The sequence below is a fragment of the Ciona intestinalis genome, chromosome 3, assembly GCF_000224145.3.
Source record: "Ciona intestinalis chromosome 3, KH, whole genome shotgun sequence".
Lineage (NCBI taxonomy): Eukaryota > Metazoa > Chordata > Ascidiacea > Phlebobranchia > Cionidae > Ciona > Ciona intestinalis.
The window spans coordinates 5,996,426-6,019,540 of record NC_020168.2 but is presented as its reverse complement, the minus strand read 5'-3'; the positions used below and the strand labels follow the sequence as shown (position 1 = coordinate 6,019,540).

Here is a 23,115-nt window from a genome sequence, read left to right as displayed (position 1 = left end):
GGGACACCTTTTCATTATATTTTCTCGTCCCATTTGGTAGAAAACAAAGAACATTTAAAGAAATATAACATCATTTAAAGAAATATGTTAATTGTTTAAAACTTGATCAGGAAGTATGGGATATTATGTGCTAAAGGTGTCTTATCTTATCCCACAGTAATATCTTAGTTGAAAAATACAGTTTTTTTTATTGATGCAATTTACTTTCTTTATATTTTATAAATCATTATTCTTCAGTATCCCCTGACGGAGCTCTGTCCATGTTTTGATATTTTAGACATATCTTCTTCCGCAGCGAGGATTCAAACGATGGCATTTGAATCGCCTTTGCTATTTCGGCGCTAGCCCTCACTTCCGAGTTTAATCTGGTCAAAATATCGACCAAGCTGTTGTTTCCATCTAGTTTAACATAAACAAAATATGTTTTTTAGTATACTGTTAATGCCGCATGCCTCAACGTAAATGTATTATGAATTGAATATAGTTTATTTCTATTAACTCATTTAAAATGCATTCGATAAAAATGTGCCGACAGTCGTTATTTTCTGTTTAAAATGGTGCATTATTACGTATGTAATAAGGTTATACTTTTATAAGTTGCATATATGTTATCGGTTAAATATGCCAGGAAGTTTAAAAAAATAGTGTTATGGTCAATATTGTACTTATCTGCACTCACACAAATAGATATATAGATATACAAATTAGTATATAGGTTCTGAGAGTGTTTATTATTTTTTGGGGGTAAGGTAAAACGCCATACAAGGTATACATGTGATATTATATTGCCACTTAAATCACGTGTGCGTCAACTTTGCCAGAGCTCAACTTACCGGCAAACGTTTTCAATATTTCCTTGAATTTCTGAAGGTACAGAGTTCCGGGCTTGTCTGAGTTTCCGCCGTAAGATACGAAGCCTTAATTATCAATTAGGAAAATATTAAATCATTGCGTATGTGAACTGCTGTATATTGGGTTTCCAAACACTCATTACCTCCGCTTTCAATGTTTTACGTTTTTATACACAATTATACATCTTTATTCGTAAAAAAAAATGTAAAATGCAAATGATGGATATACAACTAGCCATTTATTATATACAGAAGCCAGAAGGCAGTTATGCGAATTGTAGCAGCTAAGTATTATAACTCGATTAAGTAAACTCATTTTTTACCATGGAAAGAAGCATAGCAGAGAAGAATGTCTGAACAGTCGGTTTTTAATTCTTCCAATGCAAGAGCACCAGTTACAGTAGGCATTCCAATGCACATCTTTGCACCTCTGCACGCCTGAATAACAAAGTTCTCGGATCAGCTCTATAAAGTAAAGATATCTATATCATACTAATACTAGCCTGAAAAACAAATATCTTCGGTTTTCCCTTTAGCCATTCTATTTTTGCAAACATAGGAATAATCTTGCTGTGTATTCCAAGAGACCCATGACGTGATTCTACTGTTCCTGGGGACCCATGACCAATAAACATACCCAAGAAGCATTGGTCTTCTTCTTGTACGCCATCTGCGTGTTTTTTTAGACACTGCGGATATGCAAAAAAAACATGAATAAATGTCGTTTTTATCTTCTCGTCGCGAAAAATGATAACATTATGGCAAACACTTCGCCACATTATACCAAGTACGGTATAGCAGGGTGAGCGGGGAATATTGGACATCTTTCATTCTATTTTCTCGTCCCGTCGGGTGGTAAACAAAGACCATTCAAACAATTATATAACAGTATTCTTACGACTTCCATACACCGTTAGTTGTTTAAAACATGATATGAAACTATCAAAGAAATATACCATCCCACTCCACAGTACTATAGTATAGGGTGTATGGGGTGAGATGGGACAACTAATTATTCTATTTTCTCGTCCTATTTGGTAGTAAACAAAGAACATTCAAACAATTACAAAACCGCATCCTCACAACCCCCATATAGACCGTTGTTCATTGTTTAAAACAGGATCAGGGTATTTGAATGAACGTTCGTTGTCAAGTAGCGCGAGTCCTTAATAATTAAGAACTGTATTATTTTATAGATCTTCAACATTTAAACTATATCTGTCATAAAAAGTATATAATATTCCCATAGCGAGAAAAAACATTTCATTAATATACGTAATATTTGGTTTTCCATACCTGTGCTACTGATCCTGCTTCTTTACTCTCGTTAAAAATATTAACGCTGAATCCCAATTTGTCTAACACCGGTTCAAAATCTTCAGCGTCTTTTTCAAGTGCTTCTTTTATTGTTTTCTCCTCTAAATGCCAAAAAAATAGAAAGAAACAACCGTTATATTACAGCTTGCCAAACACGTAATATGAAATTCAAAATGTAACGAATATTATTTTAACATACCGTTTTCGCTAGGCAATATATAAATACCGGCAATTCCCAACTTTTTTGTATTATCAAGACTGTAGCGCTGGTCAAGCTTATTCTGTTCCTTTGTTTCTTCCATTTTATTTTCAGTCATTGAAAAATGTTGTTTTTTTTCTTTAACTTTACTGTTTTCTGTAATCCTGAACACTATGAGTTTAGCCACAACCGACGTTGGCTAGAACTGCTATAAACTAAATACTCAAATTATCAGGACACGAACAGTTTTATGTAGTACCTTTTATAAACCTGACAGCGGGGACGCGGTGAATGAAACAGAACTATACGTATTGTAACGACTGTCGTTGCTACGACATGCGAGTTATGTTTACCCCATTTAAGGGCATCTTCAACCAAACGTTGAAAATACAAAATAACGACAATGTATTGTTGCAATGAAAATAATTTAGACTTTAAGTCACGTATATTTTCAATTATAGCATGCTTTTTCTGTGCAATGTATTTTTGTATAAACATGTTTGTCGCTGTTTCGCTTTTTGTTCGTGAACGTTATTGTGTGAGGGACTTTACGACAGTGAAGTTTACGACGTTTACACAGCTACTTACTGTTGCTTTCTCATGATTAATTACACAATACAATATAAAGAGCTTATTGGGTAAATAGCACGAGTTGTGTTGTAGTTACAACATCATTCACCCACAAAGTAACATACATGGTAAGCTAACTGTCATTTTCTGGTCACGCGAGGATAAAGTAAGTTACATTCACTCATTTTACTATATAGTATATTGTTATGCAAAAAATATTTCATTTTATTAAACAGGCTTCAGAAAAATCATGTTTGAACGATGTACGCAATTGGTTTCCTCTGTAAAGGTGAAACTTGTTTTTCACATTCGTTCCGATTGAGTTACAATATGTAAATGAAGGGGGACAAAATACTGTGTTTGAGTTTAGTTTGGCGTAGAGAACGTTGTTTGAGAGTTCTGTTAGGCGTGACCAAACATAGCTGCCACATTGAAACCCAAGGTAACCGTTGGCATTTGACATTCAACAATTCAAGTGTTTTTTTTTGTTAAAACTTCACAAATCCGACGAATCAGATTGAGTGAACAATTTATTTCCGCATTGAGAAAAAAACAGCGATATGTATAACGCAACAATGTTGGAAAATATACGCAGCAGAGGCGTGGCGACCATAATGTACAATCAAAACTACACCGTTCAGTTTAAATAAGTAATTATCTATTTCTCGAATTTTACTCGCAACCGTAACACTAAATATGCGAGAAATCGAAGGCCAAAGAAAAAGATTCCTAAAATAACGAAATCAAGCGCAAGATTGCTCTCTTCAACGTCCATCTCCTGCAAAACTCTACTTGTGTCCCTAAACTGGCATCCAATTCCTATAATAGAAATTTGGGTAAATAGTTAAAGGGAATTTTTATGAATATATTAAATTATAAGCAAACTTTTCGGTTTAATATATAGAACACAAACAGTACAGAGGCCTTATGTCTACAAATTATGCACAGGTGCAAATATTTGCCTAACCTTAACTTCATGTCTGGAAACTACCAATAAGGTTTGTTGATATAAGTCTATTTTAATTAAACGGGGAAAGCAATAGATTGGCAAATATTAAATAGAACATTGGCAAATTTTGTTTACTTATATAGTGAGGACATATATGAGATAAAATGTTAATTGTGGGACAATTAACAATTTGAATGAAATTTATTAACAAATTTACCTCTATCATTGTTGCATTGTAATTCTGTACGGTTGAGGCCGTATATAGAAACCAGTATACCCTCAAATCCATATCTGATATAGGATGAATAACTTATCCACTTCAAATACCATGGTATCACTTCAAATCGAACGAAAAAGCCAGAAAATAAAAGAACAGGAATTGCAGTGATTGGTCCAACAAACGTGGCAACCTGAAGAACAGAGGTTGCATTCAGTTGCTCCAAAATAAATAATAACAGTCTTGACCAGCACCATAGACAGGAAGTAGCATCACAATCACAAGATACTGGGTTTAAAGCTCAATGCTGCCACTGTTTCACATCCTTGGGTAGGACACTTGACACAGACATTACACTTGACACAAATAAGTCTTTTACTGTGGCTGTCTAAATTCCTTTGTGACTGTCTATTGTCAGTCATATAAAAAAAACACGACTCTTCCTAAAAATTCAGTAACCAAGCAAGAATAAAGTATAAAAATAAGACATCAGTAATATACGACTACTGCTGCTCTGAATATAAGCTGGCACGAGGTGTATGAACACCTGTGGTATAAAGACTTCTGTTTTTTGGCCAAGCGAACATAAAGCAAGTTACACTCATTCATTTACCTGTAATGATGTGGAAGCAGCTCCAATGAGAAGTCCTAAAGATTGCGCAACAATTGACGTCATGATAAAAAGTGAAACAAACAGAAGAAATCGATCAGCTTCATACGGTTGTGATGTCATAAAGTAAACTATTGTGCAATAAAACACAGGGAATATAACCTGCAATGAATAATTATAAGATAATCAATATACTGAGTGCAATTCCAATATTGTTGGAATATTGTGCTATTGATTGTCTACCTGGAATGGGATATCTGCTAATGTCTTGGCTATGTAATACGCCTTCAAGGAATACCAGTAGTTCATGTGTTCTCTCATAAACACAGTCATTTCCATTGGGACTGGAACACAAGAATTGTAAGTGCAACACCATATTTCGAATGTTATAACGCATTTTTTAAAGCAAAACTAAAACTTAAAAAGAAAGTAGGTCTAGTTAAAGTACCAATAAAAAAAATGTTTTTATGGCCTGACTAAAAAGTAAAAAAAAAAATTGGGTCAGCTTACAAGTGAGCACAGTTGGCATTAAGGATGCAAACATTATGAAGAGGACGGAGAAGAATAAGAATCCAGCATTATTCAGCACTTTTTCTGCATTGTCACCAATATCCAGATACAAGAGGCCAATAAGGACACCAATGATCACATGACTTAGGAATCGAATATGGGTAAGCATCTGGTACGAGGTGGATAAAGTGAGTTAAAAGGAAATTCCTTGATTTATGTAAAAAAGTATATTTTTGGATCTGTTTAATTTTAGACAACAGAGACACAAGTCTTTTATTTTTAAGGTTTAAACCCGAGGTGCTAAAACACAGCACTTACCCACAAAGTCATATGCCGGAGCCATGTAACTAAAGTATTGCAACTACTATTTACACTAAATTTAGATCGTATAGTAGACAGCATAGCTACCTGATCTCTCACAATAGATATGAAAGTTCTTTTAAGCAGAACATAAAATTGAGTGAAACAGTTTGTGTTGAAAGTGTGGCAAGCCTGTACACCTGCATCAGAATCAATCTACAAAAACAGAACATGGGTTTTAAGATGTTGTTTTTCAAGCACTTCTTTCTTTTAACCAGAGGATACAGGTTTATTGCTCAATGCTGCCACCACGGTGAGCCTGTTTGATATTAAGTAAGCCATTGGTTACTAATGAGCTGTTTAAACTGACACCGAGTTCATTTGCCTGCCATGTAATCTCCTCTATACAGGTAAGGTTGTACTTGTCAGACAACCTAGGATAAACCAGATTTGGTTCATTTCTCTAACGCCTAGATTACTGACTACTTAATATTTAAATATCTAAATATATATGTCTACCACTACCATGTATACTCAATATAAGTCTGCCATTCTGCAATGCAGACTAAATATGGATCTCACATTCTTTAAATTGTCCAACTCCGGTTTATCTCCGTTCAAAGTTGACATCGATCCATTCTTCATCCATTGATCTTCTTCTTTCGATGAAGAATTACTCACGATGGCGCTGTTGCTTGCTTTCTAAAAATTCATAAAAATGTAATAAGAAATGAACTAGGAGAAAGCAATACAGTATTTTGTTCAATGGCTCATGTGATAAGAAAAAACGTAGTGTATTTCCATAGAAGTAATGAAGGATGGCAGCCAAAATGACGGTAATACACAACATTTTTATACCAGATGAGCTGTTGAAAGATTATTTACATTATGCCTGAAAGCAGAAGTAACAGAATATTTATAAAGTAACCTCATAATGTTGGGTGTAGTATTCACACTTTCCAGCCTCCACAGCTTGAACCAGTGTGGGGACAACTTCTCCATATTCACCTGAGGCAACTTCGATAACTAAAAACACATTAGAAATATGAAAATGCTATATATAAGCACAGGACACAGTAGTTGGACTGTCAGTATCGTAACTTTTGCATACTGAATTCGTAACTTAAAGCTGCCATCTGCCACAATTGGGAACGTTTGGCAAGACACTTAGCAGCAATTGCTTCAACCCAGTGATCACTACCGGCTTGTTCAAAATTTCAACCATAATAAAAGTGGAATTTATAAAACTGGATTCATGAACATGGTAACTCCCAAGTAGGTGAGAGCCTGAGAGGTAAATTAAGTATGACAGTTCTGTTATAAAACCTAAAAAAATTGCTAAGGTTGACGGCCAGGGAGAAAAAAATAAGGAACTTTCATTTATACACATAATAATAAAATGCAAATGTAAGTTATTTTTAACAAGATCAAGTAATATTTCTTCTTACTGTAATCTGCAGGATTGTGGTATTGTGGACAACTTAATCCGTTGTCTCTCAAAAAAGGAAGAAGTCCAGGAACCGAACCTTGGTACACACACTGGCCAGTGCCCAGAATATACAGCTACAATAAAACAATTACTGACATTCAATCTTAGTGCGTCTGCCCCACCTCATTAAAAAACATTAAAAGTTTAAAACTGCGCTCGCGTATAAAGAACATCGTTGTGCACCTTGTAAGATAAATCAGTTACATTCATTTATCTATTTGCTATTCTTCATACACAAAATGTGTACTTATAGTTTAAAATATGACCATATTTTTAGAATACTGGAAGCAATATCGCATTAATGATATAAATCAACTTCACTTACTCTGTCAAACATTTCAAATAGTTTTGCTGAAGGTTGATGAATGCTGCATATTACTGTACGACCACCAAGAGCAAGGGACTTGAGCAATGATAACACTTGAAAACTTGATACACTATCAAGACCACTGTAACATATTAATAGTTTAGTTTAGTACACACTTCACAAAGTATCCCAATCTTCAACAAAAAAGCCAATGGAATTAAAACAAAGAAGTAAGTTGATATTTGTTAACAGTGAAACAGACAATTTGTTGGCCCAGAGATTCTTTTTGCAATCATGGTTAAATACTGCTTCTATAAACAAAGGACCTTGCCTCATTAACTCAAATAAGCATGATTTTAAATGTGCAGAAAGGAGGAGGGGCTGTATAGATAACTATTTTAACTTTTATAACCTATTTTAACATATATTGTTCAAGTTTAGGTTCTATTGCATTTACAAACCTTGTTGGTTCATCAAAGAACATGACTGGGGGATTGTTGACCAATTCAAGTGCGATTGCAAGTCTCTTTCGTTGCCCACCTGACAAATCCACGGTCCTGGTCTTTCTACATGGCATCAACCCAAGAGTGCCAAGTATTTCTGTCACTATTTCTTGCTTGGCGTGAGTTGGTGAGTTACTATCAAGTTTCAAGTTTGCAGAAACCTTTAGAAGAATGTAAGTATCATTTTTAACCAAGTTGGTATTGAGCACAACTTAAACAACACAACTTAAACTTTAAGTACACAGCTGCATTAGCTACATTAACTAATAAGATTTCATATGTTTCTCAACTACAATGTAACTGAATGTCTACATATGAAAAAATTCGTCTATAATGTTAACTATTAAAGGTATATCGAAACATGTAAAAATTCAATTCTATCAAATTAAACAAAACTATAAGCTAAACAAGCACACTTGTATCATATATTAAACAAATAATAGGCAGAAATAATAATTACCATCATGGACTCCATGACAGTTAGATGAGGAAGTAGCCTATCATCTTGCATGATGTAACAAGATAATTTACGAAATGCTCGGCTATCACGAGGAAATCCATTCACTAGAATTTCACCTTTCATCCCTCGCTCTCTGTATTTGAAATTTAAATCATTTGTAATTTTTCCTCTATTTCCCTAATTTATCAACTGAGAGTGCATTGTGAACTAAACGATTTGTGATTAGAGGGTAAGGTTTAATAGTTTGCCAAATTATTAATATGCATAGACCATCTAGTTGGCAGAGTATGGCAGGTGCACGCCCGGTTTTTTTTTATAAAGTTTTGGGTATGCATGCCATAATTTGATCTATGTAGTTAACAATGAACCAAATCTGTATTAAATTAGGTAGAATTTCGTTGACTTCCTATTTGCATTTAGATTTTTATTAATCAGTCACTAAAATACTGTTAAAAACATTTTCATTAAATTTGGGGGTTTTTCTATAGGCAAGGGGGAGAATTCCTCACTAGCACCAATTTGGGTTGCTTAGCCACCCTATAGCATGAACATATAGTATTGGAGTCTTAATTAGGGTCGGACAATGATATACAATTGATTACCTGTATCCGGTCAGCAAATTCATTAAAGAACTTTTCCCAGCACCAGAAGGTCCCAAGATTCCAGTTAGTTGACAAGAAGAGAAAGTCCCATTCACACATTTTAAAATACATTTAAAACCTGTAAATGAACTGCAATGTCACCTAAAACGGTACATATGCGTTCAAATTGCGAGCAAACGGGGGTTAACTTGCTCAGCTGTACTTCTAAAAACAATGACACGAGGCATTTAAAAAAACGCGCAAAAAAACTCTGGCGCCACCATGTGTCATAAGTCTCTAAATACTGGGTTTTAAAAAGTTGTCAAAGTTTTCTGGAAATTTCTAACAGGTCTAAATCTTTGACGTGGTCCTACAGCTTTAATATTTTAACTTGCGAGAGTGTAAGTCGCGAAATGACAAAATTATAGTAGGATAGGATAAAATGAAACATGTTTTATTCCTTTATTCTTCCCTTTTGGTAATAAACGAAGAATATTTCCAAAATAATTAACCGTAGCCTCGCGACTGAAAACAGCCGTTGTTAATTATTCAAAACACGATCGAAAAATATGGAAGTGCTAACAATATCCCATTTTACCCCAAATTGTTTATCTCTTGTTTAATCTGCGCAATAACATGATTTATGTGATGTAATAAACAGCGCTGTTATGTGGTAATAAACCATCAACACTATTAGGTAACAATACAAATTAGCACAATACAACCAAACAGTGTTCCTGATAATTAACTTCAGTAAAGCCAACACTATTATATTCAGCGTAATAGCGAATTAATTGTGTCGGTTTGTTTAATCACTTTAATGTTATACGTATATTCTATAACAAAAGAAGTTCCAACAAAAGATAATTGGGTTACGCCTTTTAGTTGCTTTGAGCTAATTTCTTTACATGTCGTGTAAAAAAACGTGTAATATTTCCGTGAAAGGCCGATGTTCCAGTAACATTTGTTGCGCAACACTAATTTAAAATTGTTTCCTTGTTTTACTAAGTGCGTTTTTCGTTGGTCGGGGTTACTATTGGTCAACGAACGTTAGTTACCTCTTGAATAATAAATGAAGAATATATGTTTTTGATAAAGAGTCGATTAAAAAAGGTACAATAAACGCAATAATATCGATAATATTTGCGATGAAAACCTCCTTGTAATAAAAGGTCGAGACACGACGACTATCAATTATATCCGAAATACACGGCTGTGTTCAGTTAGTGACTTTAAACTTACAAACTGACTACTCCATACAAGAGTGTTATTGTAACTTGTAACTGCACAACGCTAATGAGCAATTAGGGAACTTCCACTTAAATGGATAAAGTAAATGCGTTTGATTTTCTATGAGTTACTTAGTTAGAGCATCAATCGTTGTAACACTACCTTTATTTCGAAAGATCGATCCTTCCCTGACAGAATAACTCAGGTTTACGAATTTGATCTCAACAGGTTTCCTTTGTGGAAGATGTCCGAATTTCTTAGAATGCGTCACTCGGTTGTGAATCTATGTGAATTTAACATGAACAACATCTTATCGTAATATGTAATAATGCATATTACCTTTTTTATCAACGCCGGGGAGTTGTTTCGTAGCAATGGAAGGTTGCTGCATTCTCCGGACTTTGTACCGGATTTATGAAACGTCACAATGCTTGATTCTGGAATGTCATTCGTGGTTGTCATGGAAACGCTGACAGACATTGGTTGTACGTTTTCTGTGGTTACAGAAGTGTTCATGGTGCAAAATTGTCGGTTGACCAGCTGTTTTAAATGAACTATAAGAAAGCCCCTACGACAACCTAGCGGTCATGGGTTCTTATAAAAAATATGAATCTATTAATCAATAATATACGTATGGGAATAAAAAATATGAACATAAACCTTTAACAAAGCTTAACTGACGTGCTGTAAACCTGACCAAAACTCATCTCGTTCTACGCTACAGTTATATACGATGCTATAGTGCAGGTATGGGCCATCTTAGACCCCTCGTCAAGTGAGTATGGCCCACCGGTGTGCAAAGCGAATGCAACGGCGTCGATACGGAATTTACTCTGCTATCGCCCTTTTAATAATTCATGTATTTTATGCGTTTTCACCCAGCACGTCCTATTTGTTGTCATCTACATTGCTATAGGCGCCAGAAACGAAAGATGTGTAAAGGTTTGCATTGTTCATACGAAACCAGGAAATATTATATAACATCCTTAACAAGAGTAACACCACATAACTAAGCATATGCAACGGTATGTAACAAATATTCAAACCTGAACAATATTTCCAGCAACATGCATTTACTAATTTTGCTTGCGGTAATAATGATATAGTTCGGTTGGGGAAGATAGAACACCCTTTGATTTAATTCTCTCATCCCGTTTTGTAAGAAACAAAGAACGTTCAAAGAATTATAAAACCGTAGCCTATTCTTACGAAACCCTTTTACCATTAGTACCCGTTAAAAATACTATCAGGATATTATGTACTAACGGTGTCCCATCTTCGCCCACAGTACTATACATGAAATATAAACTTATGAATGAATCAGTCGTATTTTCCTGTAAGTAACATAAACAAATTACATTATCCTGCTATGGAAACTAATGACTTATATCCTTCTGCGTTAAAGTAAGCCAAGTCGCACATAACTAGACCTGTGAAACGCAAGTAGGTGACGAATACAGAGGCTTACTTCTAAGTACGTATTCACATCTGTTGCTATTTCCCTGTTGTTAATTCGAAGCCGACAAGCAAAGCCGATCGCCAACCTGGCAACGTCAGTATTTATAATCTCTATCCAGACATCTCCTTTCTCTGTGGTCACTTGATAAGCGCAAGTCAGATGTAGGACAACCTCGCTTTTACTTCGCAAACGTAGAATAACCTGTTCTATGTAGGTATAATTTTAACTGTTGGTCATGGTATATCAAGAAAATAGCCGAACGCAACCGATCGAAAAAGGTTGCCTTTGTTTCCTATTGATTCCAAATGGTATTTACATCTTCTGGTCGATATTATCGCTTCTGTTCACATGCGCAGTGCTGTGCCGCTTTATTTATGTTTTAGTTTACTAAGAAATGCCAAACAGTGTAAGTTTACAAAGAAATGTTCGAGCAATTGGCCATTTTATAACGTATTATTACATCCTGGATCGGTTGCAATCGTCTACCGCAGTCTTTAATTTGGGCACTGTGTGCGCGTAGCGTAATTTAAACCTAAACGGGTTACTGTCGGTCACACGTAGGTAACAATAGGTCATATCTGACACCGTCTATTTACTAGGGAGTGTGCCACTCTTCAGTACAGCCCACATTTAAGAAAAACATATACAAGGAGTAGACTACTAATATACCTTACTTACAAATGAGACCAAAAGTTTACCATCACCTAACAAGACTTGAAGCTATATTTAGTAGTACGTTCGCAAGCGGTTTCATCGATCGGAAACCTGCTGGTGCAAAGTGGCTTCTACAAAAACTAATGACCAGCGGATAAAAACATAAAAGAAAATTTTGTTTATGTTTATCTCGAATAAGTTAAACAAGAGACAGTATAGAAAACTATATGTTAAGAAGTTGTAAAAATCTGTACGGCTTGTGTAACTTTAGTTGGACGGGAAGTTGATTTGAACGATCGTTGTTGGCATTATAGCACCCTTGGCCCTGCAGTGAGCATGGATCATTTTAAAGTTTTGATTATAAAGCATTAAACAGTCTTGCAAAAACTTAATACATCGGGCATCTGTCTACGAATACCACATTTAGGTTAACATAGGCACTAGACTGCTAATAATTGAGAAAGTGCAAAGCATACAAGCGGCATAATTGTTGGTATGAACACTATAAATTACGACTACCTTAAATGTCGTTAAAACACTTAAAATTTCATCCTCATTCGTAAAACAAACCAAAAATGAAGACTTCTTAAATATATCATCCTAGTACTGACTACTGAGAACATTTTCATAATATTCCTGAGTAAATAAAGTAACATTTTCAACTTGTTTCATCAATTAAATAGAACGTGGCACCCAGCGTCCAAGAAGTTTCTTTTCCCCCAATTGTTTTCTTCGAAGTGAGTTTGGTGTCTGATGCAAATCCAAAACCATCTTCAAGAAATGAAGCCAGTAAGCATAAATCCATGCAAAGGAAAGGTTCTTCAGAGTTAAATGCGTCATCTTTACAAGTTTTTGTTGCTGCATCGATGAAAGATTGGACCGTCATTTCTCCACCTTTGTGCTCATCAATTATTTTCATTTGAGCCGCTCGATCAAAGAAATAGGAAAATACATAGAATGGTTGATGCCTGATCTCTGCCAACACCTACAGATGTTAAATAATACATTAAACAACCGAATAAAATGTAGTCTCTGTATATTTGCCAGAACCCTGAACCTTTACGAAAAGAGAGATTAGACACCCATGTAAATCAGTCAAAAGTTAATGACTACCTATCAAATCTAACAACTCTGTTCTATTCTATTTAGAATAGACATTTTCTGTTAAGTAAAAACATCTTCTCTGATAGGTAAGGAAGGTCTATAAATATGACAAAAATAAATTGTACTGTCCTTGCCACACCTCTTCCACTATTACACTATTTAAACATTGTTACAGAGTTTTGGTATATAATGACTTTCATGAAAGTAACACCTCCACCCTTCTACTGATGTAAGTTTTGTAGAGAATAGACATTATCTTGTTTTTATGTTATTTATTTTAAAATTAGGTTGCTTTAGATTTGGTCAACCAGGATGTGTGTGAAAAAGTTTAATTGAATCTATTTTGAAAATTTCAAAAATACACAAGTTGTCAACTTGTCATACCTCAGCGTTTTGCATTTTCCCTTTTACTGCATTTCGTGCGGATTTTCTACACAGTTCATAACGAGTGTTGTCAATCCCGGTCGCCCCTGATATTGAGTACCTAGAAAAAGGAATATAATTTTTGTCACCATTTTTAGGACGACACAGTTTTTTTAGGATTTTAACTTGAAATTTATCTTTTACACTACACACTCATTCATACATCCTTCTTAAATCTGCAAGCAAGATTTCCCCCCCACACACATAAATCTTTTTCAAATAAAATCCAAAAAAACATAAAAAAAAACTCTTGCTTAAAGTGACTAAAAGACATGTGTGACATTAGTGGATTTTTATATTATTCCACATACTCAGTTGGTCCATTTTTCCAAGAATGTTTGAATGACTGTGGCATACACGCAGTGGTAACAGTAACAAGTTCTTGTGGTTTTGGGCCATTCATGGCGGCTTCCCTTGCTGACATAAGACCAATGCCAAGGTAACTATGAACAAATATCTTCATTTTATTTCCAAAAACTGAAACATCTTTCAAGTCAGACGTTTGCGCAATATCTGCTGTTGACTTGTGGTGAGGAGCAAATGTAATTTGCATAGAACCACCTGGATTATGAACAAAACATGGTGATTAAGAACTAACATAACTAAACCATGTGATTACATAACATAGTGATTAAACAATAGCATTAATACATCATATAATACCAAATCATAGTGATTAACAATTGACATTAATAAATCATATAATAACAAAACATAGTAATTAAGAATTGACATTAATAAAGCAAATGAATACAGACATAATATCTAACAAATTAAACAACTAAACCATTGTAGATATTTTCTACCATACCTCCCAAGTCGATGGCCCCTTCAGTAAATTGTCCACCAGATCCACCCAAAGTGTCAAGCAGATAGTTAACTGTTATCCATCCATATATGCCTTCATCTGCTCCATCCATAATCATTACTGGATTTTTAGGAAGAACAAATGGAAACCGATTAAACAGTACTCTCACTTCGTTTAACAAATTCTCTGCTTGTTCTGTTGGAAGCATTCGTAAACCTGCTGTGGCTTTCAGGGCAAGGGGTGTACTGCTCCACCTAAAGAATGATAAATAGTAATTGTAAGTTAGTAAAAATATTACATCGGTGCGGCGGTATACTCGTTATAGCCTTGCTGTCCAGGCCAGAATGTGTACAAAACTGCAACCACTATGTGCATATTATGTGTTCTTGGTTAAGACACCTGTCACTTAACACTTTCGGCGCCGCACTAATTTGAACAATCGGACACTGGGTGCCGCACGAATTTTGGATTTTGTTAAATTTTAAATAAGCCATGAATTGCAATTGAAAGTTGTGAATAATACAACAGTAAGCAAACAGGAATCCAAGAAACAGTGACATATCCATGTTATCCCCTTTGTGTGGACAGATAACATCACTACCAATGTATCCATAACTTCACTTTTCTTCAGAGCCGTAAGAATAAGAATTGGACAAAAAAAAACTTCACAACATCATAATTGTAATGAGCAGACACTAAATCATTGAAGTTTGAACCATTATCCGTAATTATTCCAGCAGTGGCAGCAGTGAAACATTGTAAACTAGTAATATTGCGTAAAATATACTTGAAATCGTCAGAAACAGCTGATCGCAGAGTCACAAGCTAATTGGTCAAAAATAATGTAATCTCAAAGCAGACGTTCGCATTTAGTCTCAATGCAGCCTAGATCGAGCGTACGTATATATACGTGGTTTACTATTAGTTTAAATGCAACACGGCATTCGTAACAATGAAAAAATGGTAAAACGTATATATACGTGTGATGGCACCGCGAACCATTGTTACTTAAACGTATATATACGTAGATTGGCGCAGAAAGTGTTAATAGCAACTTATTTAAACCAGCAGTCCCTATGGGTTGTTCAAAATCCTAATTGTCAGCCAAAAAGAAAAAAATTAAGCAGATACTGAGAGATATGTAAACTTAGCAAAACAATTCTCTACCCTTTTTTGTATTTTAATATATTTCTTAACCAAAAATCAACTTACGCATTTTGAGGTATCCTGTTCTTAGCAATAACAAGCAACTTTTCTATACTTGCAGCTCCTGCTTTTGGATCCTCAGCATATGAAGATAAACCAGGTTTGGTCTACAAACAATGAAGCATAACATTAGTTATTTTGTAACAGTTTGTTTAAACTGGGGTTTAAGAGGTAACCCAAAAGGCAGTAAGACAAGCTTTGGGAGTTCTTATGAATGACATTAATAGACAATTACTCCAACCTAGAGCTCACCTTTGGCTTTCAGTTCTTTAAACTGTCAGCCATTAATAAAAAAAAATTTTTTTTAATAAATAAAATAACGCCCCATAATCTTACTAGACGGTAACCAGTAAGCTGGCCTAAGTAATTTAAAACAGTACATCCATGTTATAATGACTGTGATTACCTTCTTAGACCTGGAAAAATAAGTTACATCTATGATATTTATTTATTTATGTTAGATATCAACGAACCTGCTCAAATAATTCATCCAGCAGAACAGGCGTGCTGGAACCTGACAGTTTTTCAAATTCATAAACATGTACCCTTGATCCAGTACTACCCGCATCAATCATTATTCCATAGAATTTATGAGAAGTCCCAGGGTTTAACAAGATAGGTTGAGTTGTGTAGGAAAACAAGAAGAGTTTCATAAAGCATACAATAAGAATGAGCGATATCATGACAAAAATTCCCGTTTTCCACTTTATAAATAAGTACATCTGTTGCAAGACACTTGGCTTTGCCATGTATGCTTTCTTATATCCCATGCTTGATTGAGACGCAGATTTCTGCATTGCTGACTTTAAATCCTGCAAAGTTATATCATATGAATACTTTATGACAAGTTAAGGTATAAATTTTCAATATATATATATATAAGGCCTATTTACTGTTACTGATCCGATATGCATCTTGCTACCATTAGAATGGCCGAATGGGTAAATGGGTTTTAATATAGAACATAAAATGGTACTAGTGGTAGTGGAGAGTCTTGCCTTACGATTAGACTAGTGATTGTTTAGAGCTTTGCAGATTATGCAAAAGGAGATTATTCACTAGCACCCACAAAAAACAGTTAATAAGCTGAACACGGCCATATTATGTAAATTAAAAAAAAAACTTAAAGCTCACCGTTTTTTCATCAAGTGAAATTTTCATATCGCGATTAAATGGTCTTCTTTATAATCTTGCTTATCCGCTTGCCACGAACGCAGTGTATTTGTAAAAATACATTTAGTTTAACAGTAAATAAACTAGAACGGACTTCCTTTGCCAAAGTAACTCGCCAACTCTTCAGTATTCGTGGCAACCAGACTTGTATCTTTTCATATAATAGGCTATTTTATGTCAACTGCCACCGGGTTTCAGTTGTTAATCTCTATAAATACGTTTGTGACGTCACAAATTAGTGGGCGGGGCGTCTCGCGTATTTATAATCTGGATTTCGATGGAACCAACATCGCCGGGCGTTGTTGCATACGCTTGTAATCCAGTTACTTGGAGGCTTGGGTTGTGGGACTACGTGAGATTGGGAGACCTGTGCTGCTTCGATCTATGTCGATCGCGCGTCCCGTCTAAGCGCGGCGTCAATATGGATATCTCAGGGTAGCCTGTGGTGACCAGGTTGTCTAAGGAGGAACGAACCGGGCGAGGCCTGAAAGGGAGCAGCCAAAAGTTCCCACGTTGATCAGTAGCGGGAAAGCGCCCGTGAATAGGCGAAGTGTTACAGCCTAGTCAATATCGCGGAACCGATTATTTTGTATAATTTGAAGCGGTCAAATAGTCTAAAACATTTCTTTTGTTTTTTCGCATTGGGCTATTTTGCCCTATACAAAGATTTTTAATAATTTGAAGAGTCAATACTGAAAATAAATATCTTCTAATCATTTGTTCCACCCATCACAACGCTTAATGTGTTGTAATGTATTACAGGAAATACGATAAACCTACGAAACAATCTTAATTTGCAAATTTCCATTCATAAAACAAGAACATATACGGAGGGTTTATCCTCAGAGGAACGTTGCTCTTCAAACTCATGATTCAAAGGCAGTGATTTACATGAGAGTTTATACCTTAAGATCCCATGTTTAAATGAACGTATTTTCCATCAATTGCCTAGTTCAGACAAACGGCTAAAAACTTTGGTACAAGTGTTACAACTAAATTGAACAGCCATTAATCAAAGGAAAAATAAAATTAAATAAGAATGGTGAGTTACTGTAACGAATCAGTATGTTTAACCATGCGGCGGTTGTAGAAACACAATCAGGTCCAAGTAGAACTACAAGTGATGTCTATTTTCCTCTAAATCAGTGATTCTTAGACTTTAAATATGGAAGAGATAAGGCCCAGTTGGCCGGCGCTGTGCGTGTACAGCTACGTTCCTGCTTTCAGTCTAACAATTTCTTATTGCTGCTGGTTCTGATTGTTGTTCGAAGTGTTTGTGATGGCAACTTCTATTCCGTGCGATTGGAGCATCTGTCTTAATATATTATTCTCCTGCTTTTTCTCTTCCATCTGGATTTAAAATAAAACAGAGTTGAAGATGAGACTGTAAGTATTTAAGTGTCTATGCATGAATGTATGACACTTCTCTATCCAAGCCAAATAACAGTAGATATTAATTTGTGGCTGATAGTATTTTGTTTTTTTTTCAGTATGCTGATAATTTTAACAACCCATCAGTGACCACTGGGTTGGAGTAGTAAGTTTCAAGTGTCAAGGTTACATACGCCACAGTGGTAGCAGCATCAAGCATTGAACCTGGTATGCTTTGGTTACAATACAAGCACCTAACCACCGTGGCAAACACCATGTTGCACAGAACTCATTTGGATGAAATAATAAAACAGAAGAAACGAACCTGGACTCGTAAGACTTCATAATCAAGTTGAAGTCGTTCATAACCTTTCATTCTGTCCGATAATCGCTGATTACTGCTTTGCAAGTCAAGGATATATTCACAAGTTTTGGACAGGATTCCTCCTTTGCTCTGCATTGTAATATTTAATCGGTAAAAGTCTTAAAATATGCCTAGTTGGCACACTAGTCTAGTGCGTAATAAAACAACAGGCTCAGGTGTACTTCAATCTGCCTAATTTATCACAATACACTTACACTCTAATTCCTATAGCCTATATAACACAATATAAAATAGATTTTAAATAATTAAGAATTTGAAAGAGATCTTTAAACTTCCATATTAAAACAAGAAGTGATAACATAAAAATTGAATTTAACAAAAAAACTACCCATAAAAAGCATTAAATAAATTGCCAACCAACCAAAGTAGCATAGATAAACATGAATTCCATTCCAGGCATAAATACCTGTCCTTGTTTGGTGTGGTCTCCTTGGCAATCTGGAACGAGTTTTGATAACTTCATGATCCAGTTGTTGATTCTATCTCTTCTCCTTCTTTCAACTGAAATAGAAAGTTTCTTTTAACCATATGCTATGTAGTTTACTGTCCCACTACTCCAGGGGTTCTTAAACTTTTTGAAGCACGACCCCCAATGAAGATATCAACAAACTTGCGCTCTTCCCTTTTCGGCGCGCCTCCCAGTTTAAGAACCACTGCACTACTCGGTGTTACTATACGATGCGGGTTCAAGGCTCGACACTGCTACCATTGTGAGTATTAGTGTCCCTGGGCAAGACACTTAGCGGTCATTGCTCCAACCCAAGTTATATTTGTGGTAACTCGTAAGCAGGCACGAGGTGCATGAAACCTAACACCTGTAGTATAATAACTATAACTACAATGTTGCTTTAAAGACAAATACCCAGTGTTACCTTCATTATGCTGAACTCTCCTCGTTGTATCGCGAACAACTAATCCTCCAGAGCGAGAATTATCAACTTTTCTAAAAATAATGTTTATGTTATAGACTATATTCATAAATTCATAAATAAAGTTCTAAGCTATTTTTTAGTCAAATGTAAGTGTATTGCCTGATAAAAGTAATTTGGTCTGATAAAATGTATTTCAGTATTACACAGTATAATTATATAAACAATAAATGGATCATTAAACTTACTGAACAAAGTGGTTCCTTGGCGCAAGTGATCGGCCAACTTGGTTTGATTGTAACATATCTTGTGGTGACATCATGACATAAAATTGACCTATATAAATTATAAATATTGTTTTACACAAATGTAGTTGCTTTGTATTGTAAGGTATTTAAAATTCAATTAATTTAACTATATTGATGTTATAAAAGGATAATGACAGTAGAAGTCCGATAAAAATGCTAATGTAGCAAATTCTAAACAATGGCCGAATACACAATAGGTCATTAGTCTACCTCCTGTAACATTCTGCGGATCCTGGCTTTCTGATCCAGATGCAATTTCCTGAGTGTTGCCAGGATTTCCTGAAGAAAAATAAGCAAACTTTGCCGATGAGTTGTCAGAATCTCCACTTTGTCCAGCTCCCTCTGCGTCTCCGTTGAAAGGGTTGGTAACAATTGCAACCTGCTTCGCAAAATGAGTTTTATATGAAAATCAATATTCTGCGGGGTTGAGGTTATGTGATAAGAAGTGCCACAGGACCTGTTATGACACATTAGCGAAAACAATGTTTCTTTTACAGTAGTCACGGATTTTTCAATTAGCCCAAAATTATGATCCCTTTTACAGGGACAAACCTGTGGTGGCAAGGTTTGCTTGCCTGGAATTTTTCGCACTACATTAGTTAGTTTAGATAATGAACCGATAAATTAGATTAATTTCACAGAACAGTCTACCTAACTATCCCTGCCTCCCCTGCATTGATCCCTTTGAAAATCTTATTTTAAATCAGCATCTTAACAACTTACTTGTGGACTTCCTGAGCCACCAGCGTCTTGGTTCAGCATGTTATGAATGCCGTTAGTTGTTACAATGCTTAGTGTGGCTTGCTGGTTGTCCTCACTTCCAACTTGAACTACTCGATATGTGACCTGTAAGACAATTTTAATAGGTTAATTAATTTACAATGCAAAAAATATTTCAACTTTTTCTAAAAACCAACACAACAGTAACGTTGCATATTGAACATTTTTTTTCATTAATATTTTTTTATTAATGTGGTACCTCGTAAGTGGGTACATCATGCAGAAACAGACACCCAACTGAGTTATACCAACTGTTGTTGTTTCCCTATACATAGGCACCGTTTTATATGGTGCAAGCGAGGCCGGCCTACTCTGGATATTATGCAGAGGGTACAGCACCTGCTGCGTATAGCTGCATTTTACTTTCCTACTTTCTGTAAAACAATGACGTCATAATAAATGCGTCCTCTTATGCAAATTAAAAACATCGGCGCTTATGACCTCATAATATAAAAAACATGGTACCTGTCCGTTATCACCAGATCGAAACTGATAAGTTTGAAGACCTTCTTGGCCCTGAACTTCTCCTACTTCTGAATCCTCTGTAACAAGTCCTTCTCCAACATTCACATCTGGAATATTTAAGATTAAATTTAAGGCAAATTTATACAGAGACCAAAATATTTTGGTAATGAAATATTTTGTATGAATTGCACATTTGTGTCATGTCCAAATTCATAATTAAATTCCACCGTATCCAATATACTTTGCAATATTTAAATGTGGTTTTTAAAAATGAATCAAAATAATCTAGAAATATCTGTTTACCAGTGTATGGTTCACAAGTGTGTAAAATATTGCCTCTTTTGGAACTGCCACATGGTAACCCTTTAGCTGGTGACAAGTGAAATTTTTTTTCAAAATGTTAAGGCCTCAATGATACTCACTGCATAACTTTTTTTATTTTACGACGTTCGTTTATGTCGTAAATTAAAAATAAAAATGTGAAACTTTTAAATCCTAATTTTAACTGGTCACCAGCTAAAGGATTACAGATGATCAAAAATTCACAAAAACAGAAAAAATTCACAAAAACACACAGCTAACCTTGCATGAGTTCAGATGAATCGTCATCAAGGTCGTCCTGATGTTTCTCACTAAACATAAGCTTATGATCAGCTAAAATTTACTTTAAATTCATAGATAATTTAATATTAAAACTGTCTATGGACCACAATTGCAGGATTTGTTATGCATTCATGAAAATATCCTTAAGTAGGTTTGCTGCTATATTCTGTTTTTGCGCATCAAATATTTTTTCAATTTTTGCTACCAGAATCGAAGAGACAAAAAAAGTTATTAATATAACATTTTATTTTTATTGGTTGACAAAAAGTGTATAGTCTGATAAAGAGTAATTGCACAGGATCAATATTATGATCATTGGATGTATTTTAGGAAATAAACATATTAATAAAACTTTTTATGATACTGTGATAAAAATTTCACCCCATAGAAAACTAAAATATTTTACAAAAACACAGAAATTAATAAAAATGACCCAAAACGTGAACAAAAATACATGTTGTGCCACTTATTTGCACCATATAAGAAGGAATAAGTCAAAAACCAATACATAACATGTGCCCATTAATAAGATGACTAATTTCACATAACATTTAAGGTCATACCTTTGCTCCAGGGCTTGGTCTAAAGAAATATCCATCTGGTTTCAATACGACATTTAAATTTCCACGCAAGAAATCACGAGTTTTGGTCACGGGAACAAACAAAATCATGTGATGCAAAAGCGCTGTGGGACAATCGCTCAACCATTGCGCGTTAATATATTCATCCGCCCAAATTAACACAATAAAAACAACGTTTCTAAAACCAATTTAAATTTATCAAAAGTTAAATAGGATTAATAAGGAATGTTTTCAAAAATATTATAGTTAGTTTTGGATCTTTAAATAGGTAAGCAACAGCACGTATAACTAAAAGATCTATTTACTAAATAAAACAAAATAGGGCTCGATTGAATAACCACAGCTACAAATCCTAACCACTAGGCCACCTGGGAGCTATACGTACATTTACAGACCGAATGCTATTTAGATAATTGTGAAATTTACAACGGATTTATAATTTTAAAAAAATGTGTTCCCAGACCGGGAATCGAACCCGGGCCGCGTGGGTGAGAGCCACGAATCCTAACCACTAGACCACCTGGGAGCTACTCGTACATTTTCAAACTGACTGCTGTTTAGATAATTGTAGAATTTACAACGGATTTATAATTTGAAAAAATATGTTCCCAGACCGGGAATCGAACCCGGGCCGCGTGGGTGAGAGCCACGAATCCTAACCACTAGACCACCTGGGAGCTACACGTACATATTCAAATCGACTGCTGTTTATATAATTGTAGAATTTACAACGGATTTATAATTTTAAAAAATGGGTTCCCAGACCGGGGATCGAACCCGGGCCGCGTGGGTGAGAGCCACGAATCCTAACCACTAGACCACCTGGGAGCTAC

The 23,115-nt window shown here is 35.2% G+C and overlaps 4 protein-coding genes and 3 non-coding genes across 10 annotated transcripts in view; all 7 read right to left on the bottom strand.

Annotated features, from left to right (window-relative positions):
* Positions 1 to 168: 168 nt before the first annotated feature.
* On the bottom strand, positions 169 to 2,710 carry LOC100176782 (caspase-3-like). The gene is made up of 6 exons (XM_009859793.3): positions 2,368 to 2,710; positions 2,148 to 2,269; positions 1,355 to 1,540; positions 1,175 to 1,289; positions 834 to 917; positions 169 to 399 (listed from the first exon to the last, which is right to left on the bottom strand). The coding sequence occupies exons 1-6, from the start codon at positions 2,483 to 2,485 to the stop codon at positions 227 to 229; spliced, it is 798 nt and encodes a 265-aa protein (XP_009858095.1). The 5' UTR covers positions 2,486 to 2,710; the 3' UTR covers positions 169 to 226.
* A 705-nt stretch (positions 2,711 to 3,415) lies between these two features.
* Positions 3,416 to 10,716, bottom strand: LOC100179107 (ATP-binding cassette sub-family G member 4). 2 transcript variants are annotated; one of them, XM_002129032.4, is made up of 15 exons: positions 10,433 to 10,716; positions 10,256 to 10,376; positions 8,885 to 9,002; positions 8,283 to 8,415; positions 7,781 to 7,983; positions 7,338 to 7,461; positions 6,972 to 7,086; positions 6,452 to 6,549; positions 6,106 to 6,225; positions 5,632 to 5,739; positions 5,224 to 5,392; positions 4,957 to 5,057; positions 4,717 to 4,875; positions 4,104 to 4,296; positions 3,416 to 3,756 (listed from the first exon to the last, which is right to left on the bottom strand). In XM_002129032.4, exons 1-15 carry the CDS (start codon positions 10,607 to 10,609, stop codon positions 3,596 to 3,598), a joined length of 2,100 nt encoding a protein of 699 aa, XP_002129068.1. In that variant the 5' UTR covers positions 10,610 to 10,716; the 3' UTR covers positions 3,416 to 3,595. The 2 variants fall into 2 exon arrangements, with proteins under 2 accessions (XP_002129068.1, XP_026689599.1); XM_026833798.1 differs by lacking the exon at positions 10,433 to 10,716 and having other exon boundaries at positions 8,885 to 9,025.
* A 1,645-nt stretch (positions 10,717 to 12,361) lies between these two features.
* Positions 12,362 to 23,115, bottom strand: part of LOC100181442 (ectonucleoside triphosphate diphosphohydrolase 5) — a 17,683-nt gene continuing 6,929 nt past the window's right edge. Inside the window, exons 1-7 of one of the 2 annotated variants that reach the window (XM_002128916.4) lie at positions 16,882 to 17,120; positions 16,221 to 16,559; positions 15,754 to 15,854; positions 14,545 to 14,795; positions 14,045 to 14,294; positions 13,695 to 13,794; positions 12,362 to 13,191 (exon numbers count right to left, since the gene is read on the bottom strand). In XM_002128916.4, the coding sequence (XP_002128952.1) occupies positions 12,865 to 13,191; positions 13,695 to 13,794; positions 14,045 to 14,294; positions 14,545 to 14,795; positions 15,754 to 15,854; positions 16,221 to 16,559; positions 16,882 to 16,908 (1,395 nt within the window). In that variant the 5' untranslated portion in view covers positions 16,909 to 17,120 and the 3' untranslated portion in view covers positions 12,362 to 12,864. Of the gene's footprint in view, positions 13,192 to 13,694; positions 13,795 to 14,044; positions 14,295 to 14,544; positions 14,796 to 15,753; positions 15,855 to 16,220; positions 16,560 to 16,881; positions 17,121 to 23,115 lie in introns of those variants that run through there. The other variant, XM_026833800.1, reaches the window with a different exon arrangement.
* usf (transcription factor protein) lies at positions 17,659 to 22,438 on the bottom strand. Of its 2 annotated transcripts, none has more exons than XM_009859666.2 (10): positions 22,265 to 22,438; positions 21,681 to 21,730; positions 21,099 to 21,205; positions 20,577 to 20,699; positions 20,064 to 20,235; positions 19,794 to 19,881; positions 19,549 to 19,619; positions 19,083 to 19,177; positions 18,617 to 18,745; positions 17,659 to 18,270 (listed from the first exon to the last, which is right to left on the bottom strand). In XM_009859666.2, the coding sequence occupies exons 1-10, from the start codon at positions 22,297 to 22,299 to the stop codon at positions 18,160 to 18,162; spliced, it is 981 nt and encodes a 326-aa protein (XP_009857968.1). In that variant the 5' UTR covers positions 22,300 to 22,438; the 3' UTR covers positions 17,659 to 18,159.
* On the bottom strand, positions 22,737 to 22,808 carry trnae-cuc. Its single transcript has one exon. It is a non-coding gene; the product is annotated as a tRNA-Glu (tRNA).
* On the bottom strand, positions 22,888 to 22,959 carry trnae-cuc. Its single transcript has one exon. It is a non-coding gene; the product is annotated as a tRNA-Glu (tRNA).
* Positions 23,039 to 23,110, bottom strand: trnae-cuc. The gene has a single exon. It is a non-coding gene; the product is annotated as a tRNA-Glu (tRNA).

Bases quoted from the DNA above. Each gene is read 5' to 3' on its own strand.
- LOC100176782 (XM_009859793.3), bottom strand. From the start codon at position 2,485: ATGACTGAAAATAAAATGGAAGAAACAAAGGAACAGAATAAGCTTGAC. The intron at 2,270-2,367 runs GTATGTTAAAAT...TTTGGCATTTAG, and splicing joins TATATTGCCTAGCGAAAACG to AGGAGAAAACAATAAAAGAA. The intron at 400-833 runs GTAAGTTGAGCT...ATGTTAAACTAG, and splicing joins AATATTGAAAACGTTTGCCG to ATGGAAACAACAGCTTGGTC.
- LOC100179107 (XM_002129032.4), bottom strand. From the start codon at position 10,609: ATGAACACTTCTGTAACCACAGAAAACGTACAACCAATGTCTGTCAGC. The intron at 10,377-10,432 runs GTAATATGCATT...AAATTCACATAG, and splicing joins CCCCGGCGTTGATAAAAAAG to ATTCACAACCGAGTGACGCA. The intron at 7,462-7,780 runs GTTTGTAAATGC...AATATGTTACAG, and splicing joins TTCTTTGATGAACCAACAAG to TGGTCTTGATAGTGTATCAA.
- usf (XM_009859666.2), bottom strand. From the start codon at position 22,299: ATGGATATTTCTTTAGACCAAGCCCTGGAGCAAAG. The intron at 20,236-20,576 runs GTAAGTTGTTAA...CATTTTGCGAAG, and splicing joins GTGGCTCAGGAAGTCCACAA to CAGGTTGCAATTGTTACCAA. The intron at 19,882-20,063 runs GTAGACTAATGA...TAATTTATATAG, and splicing joins TCCGCAGAATGTTACAGGAG to GTCAATTTTATGTCATGATG.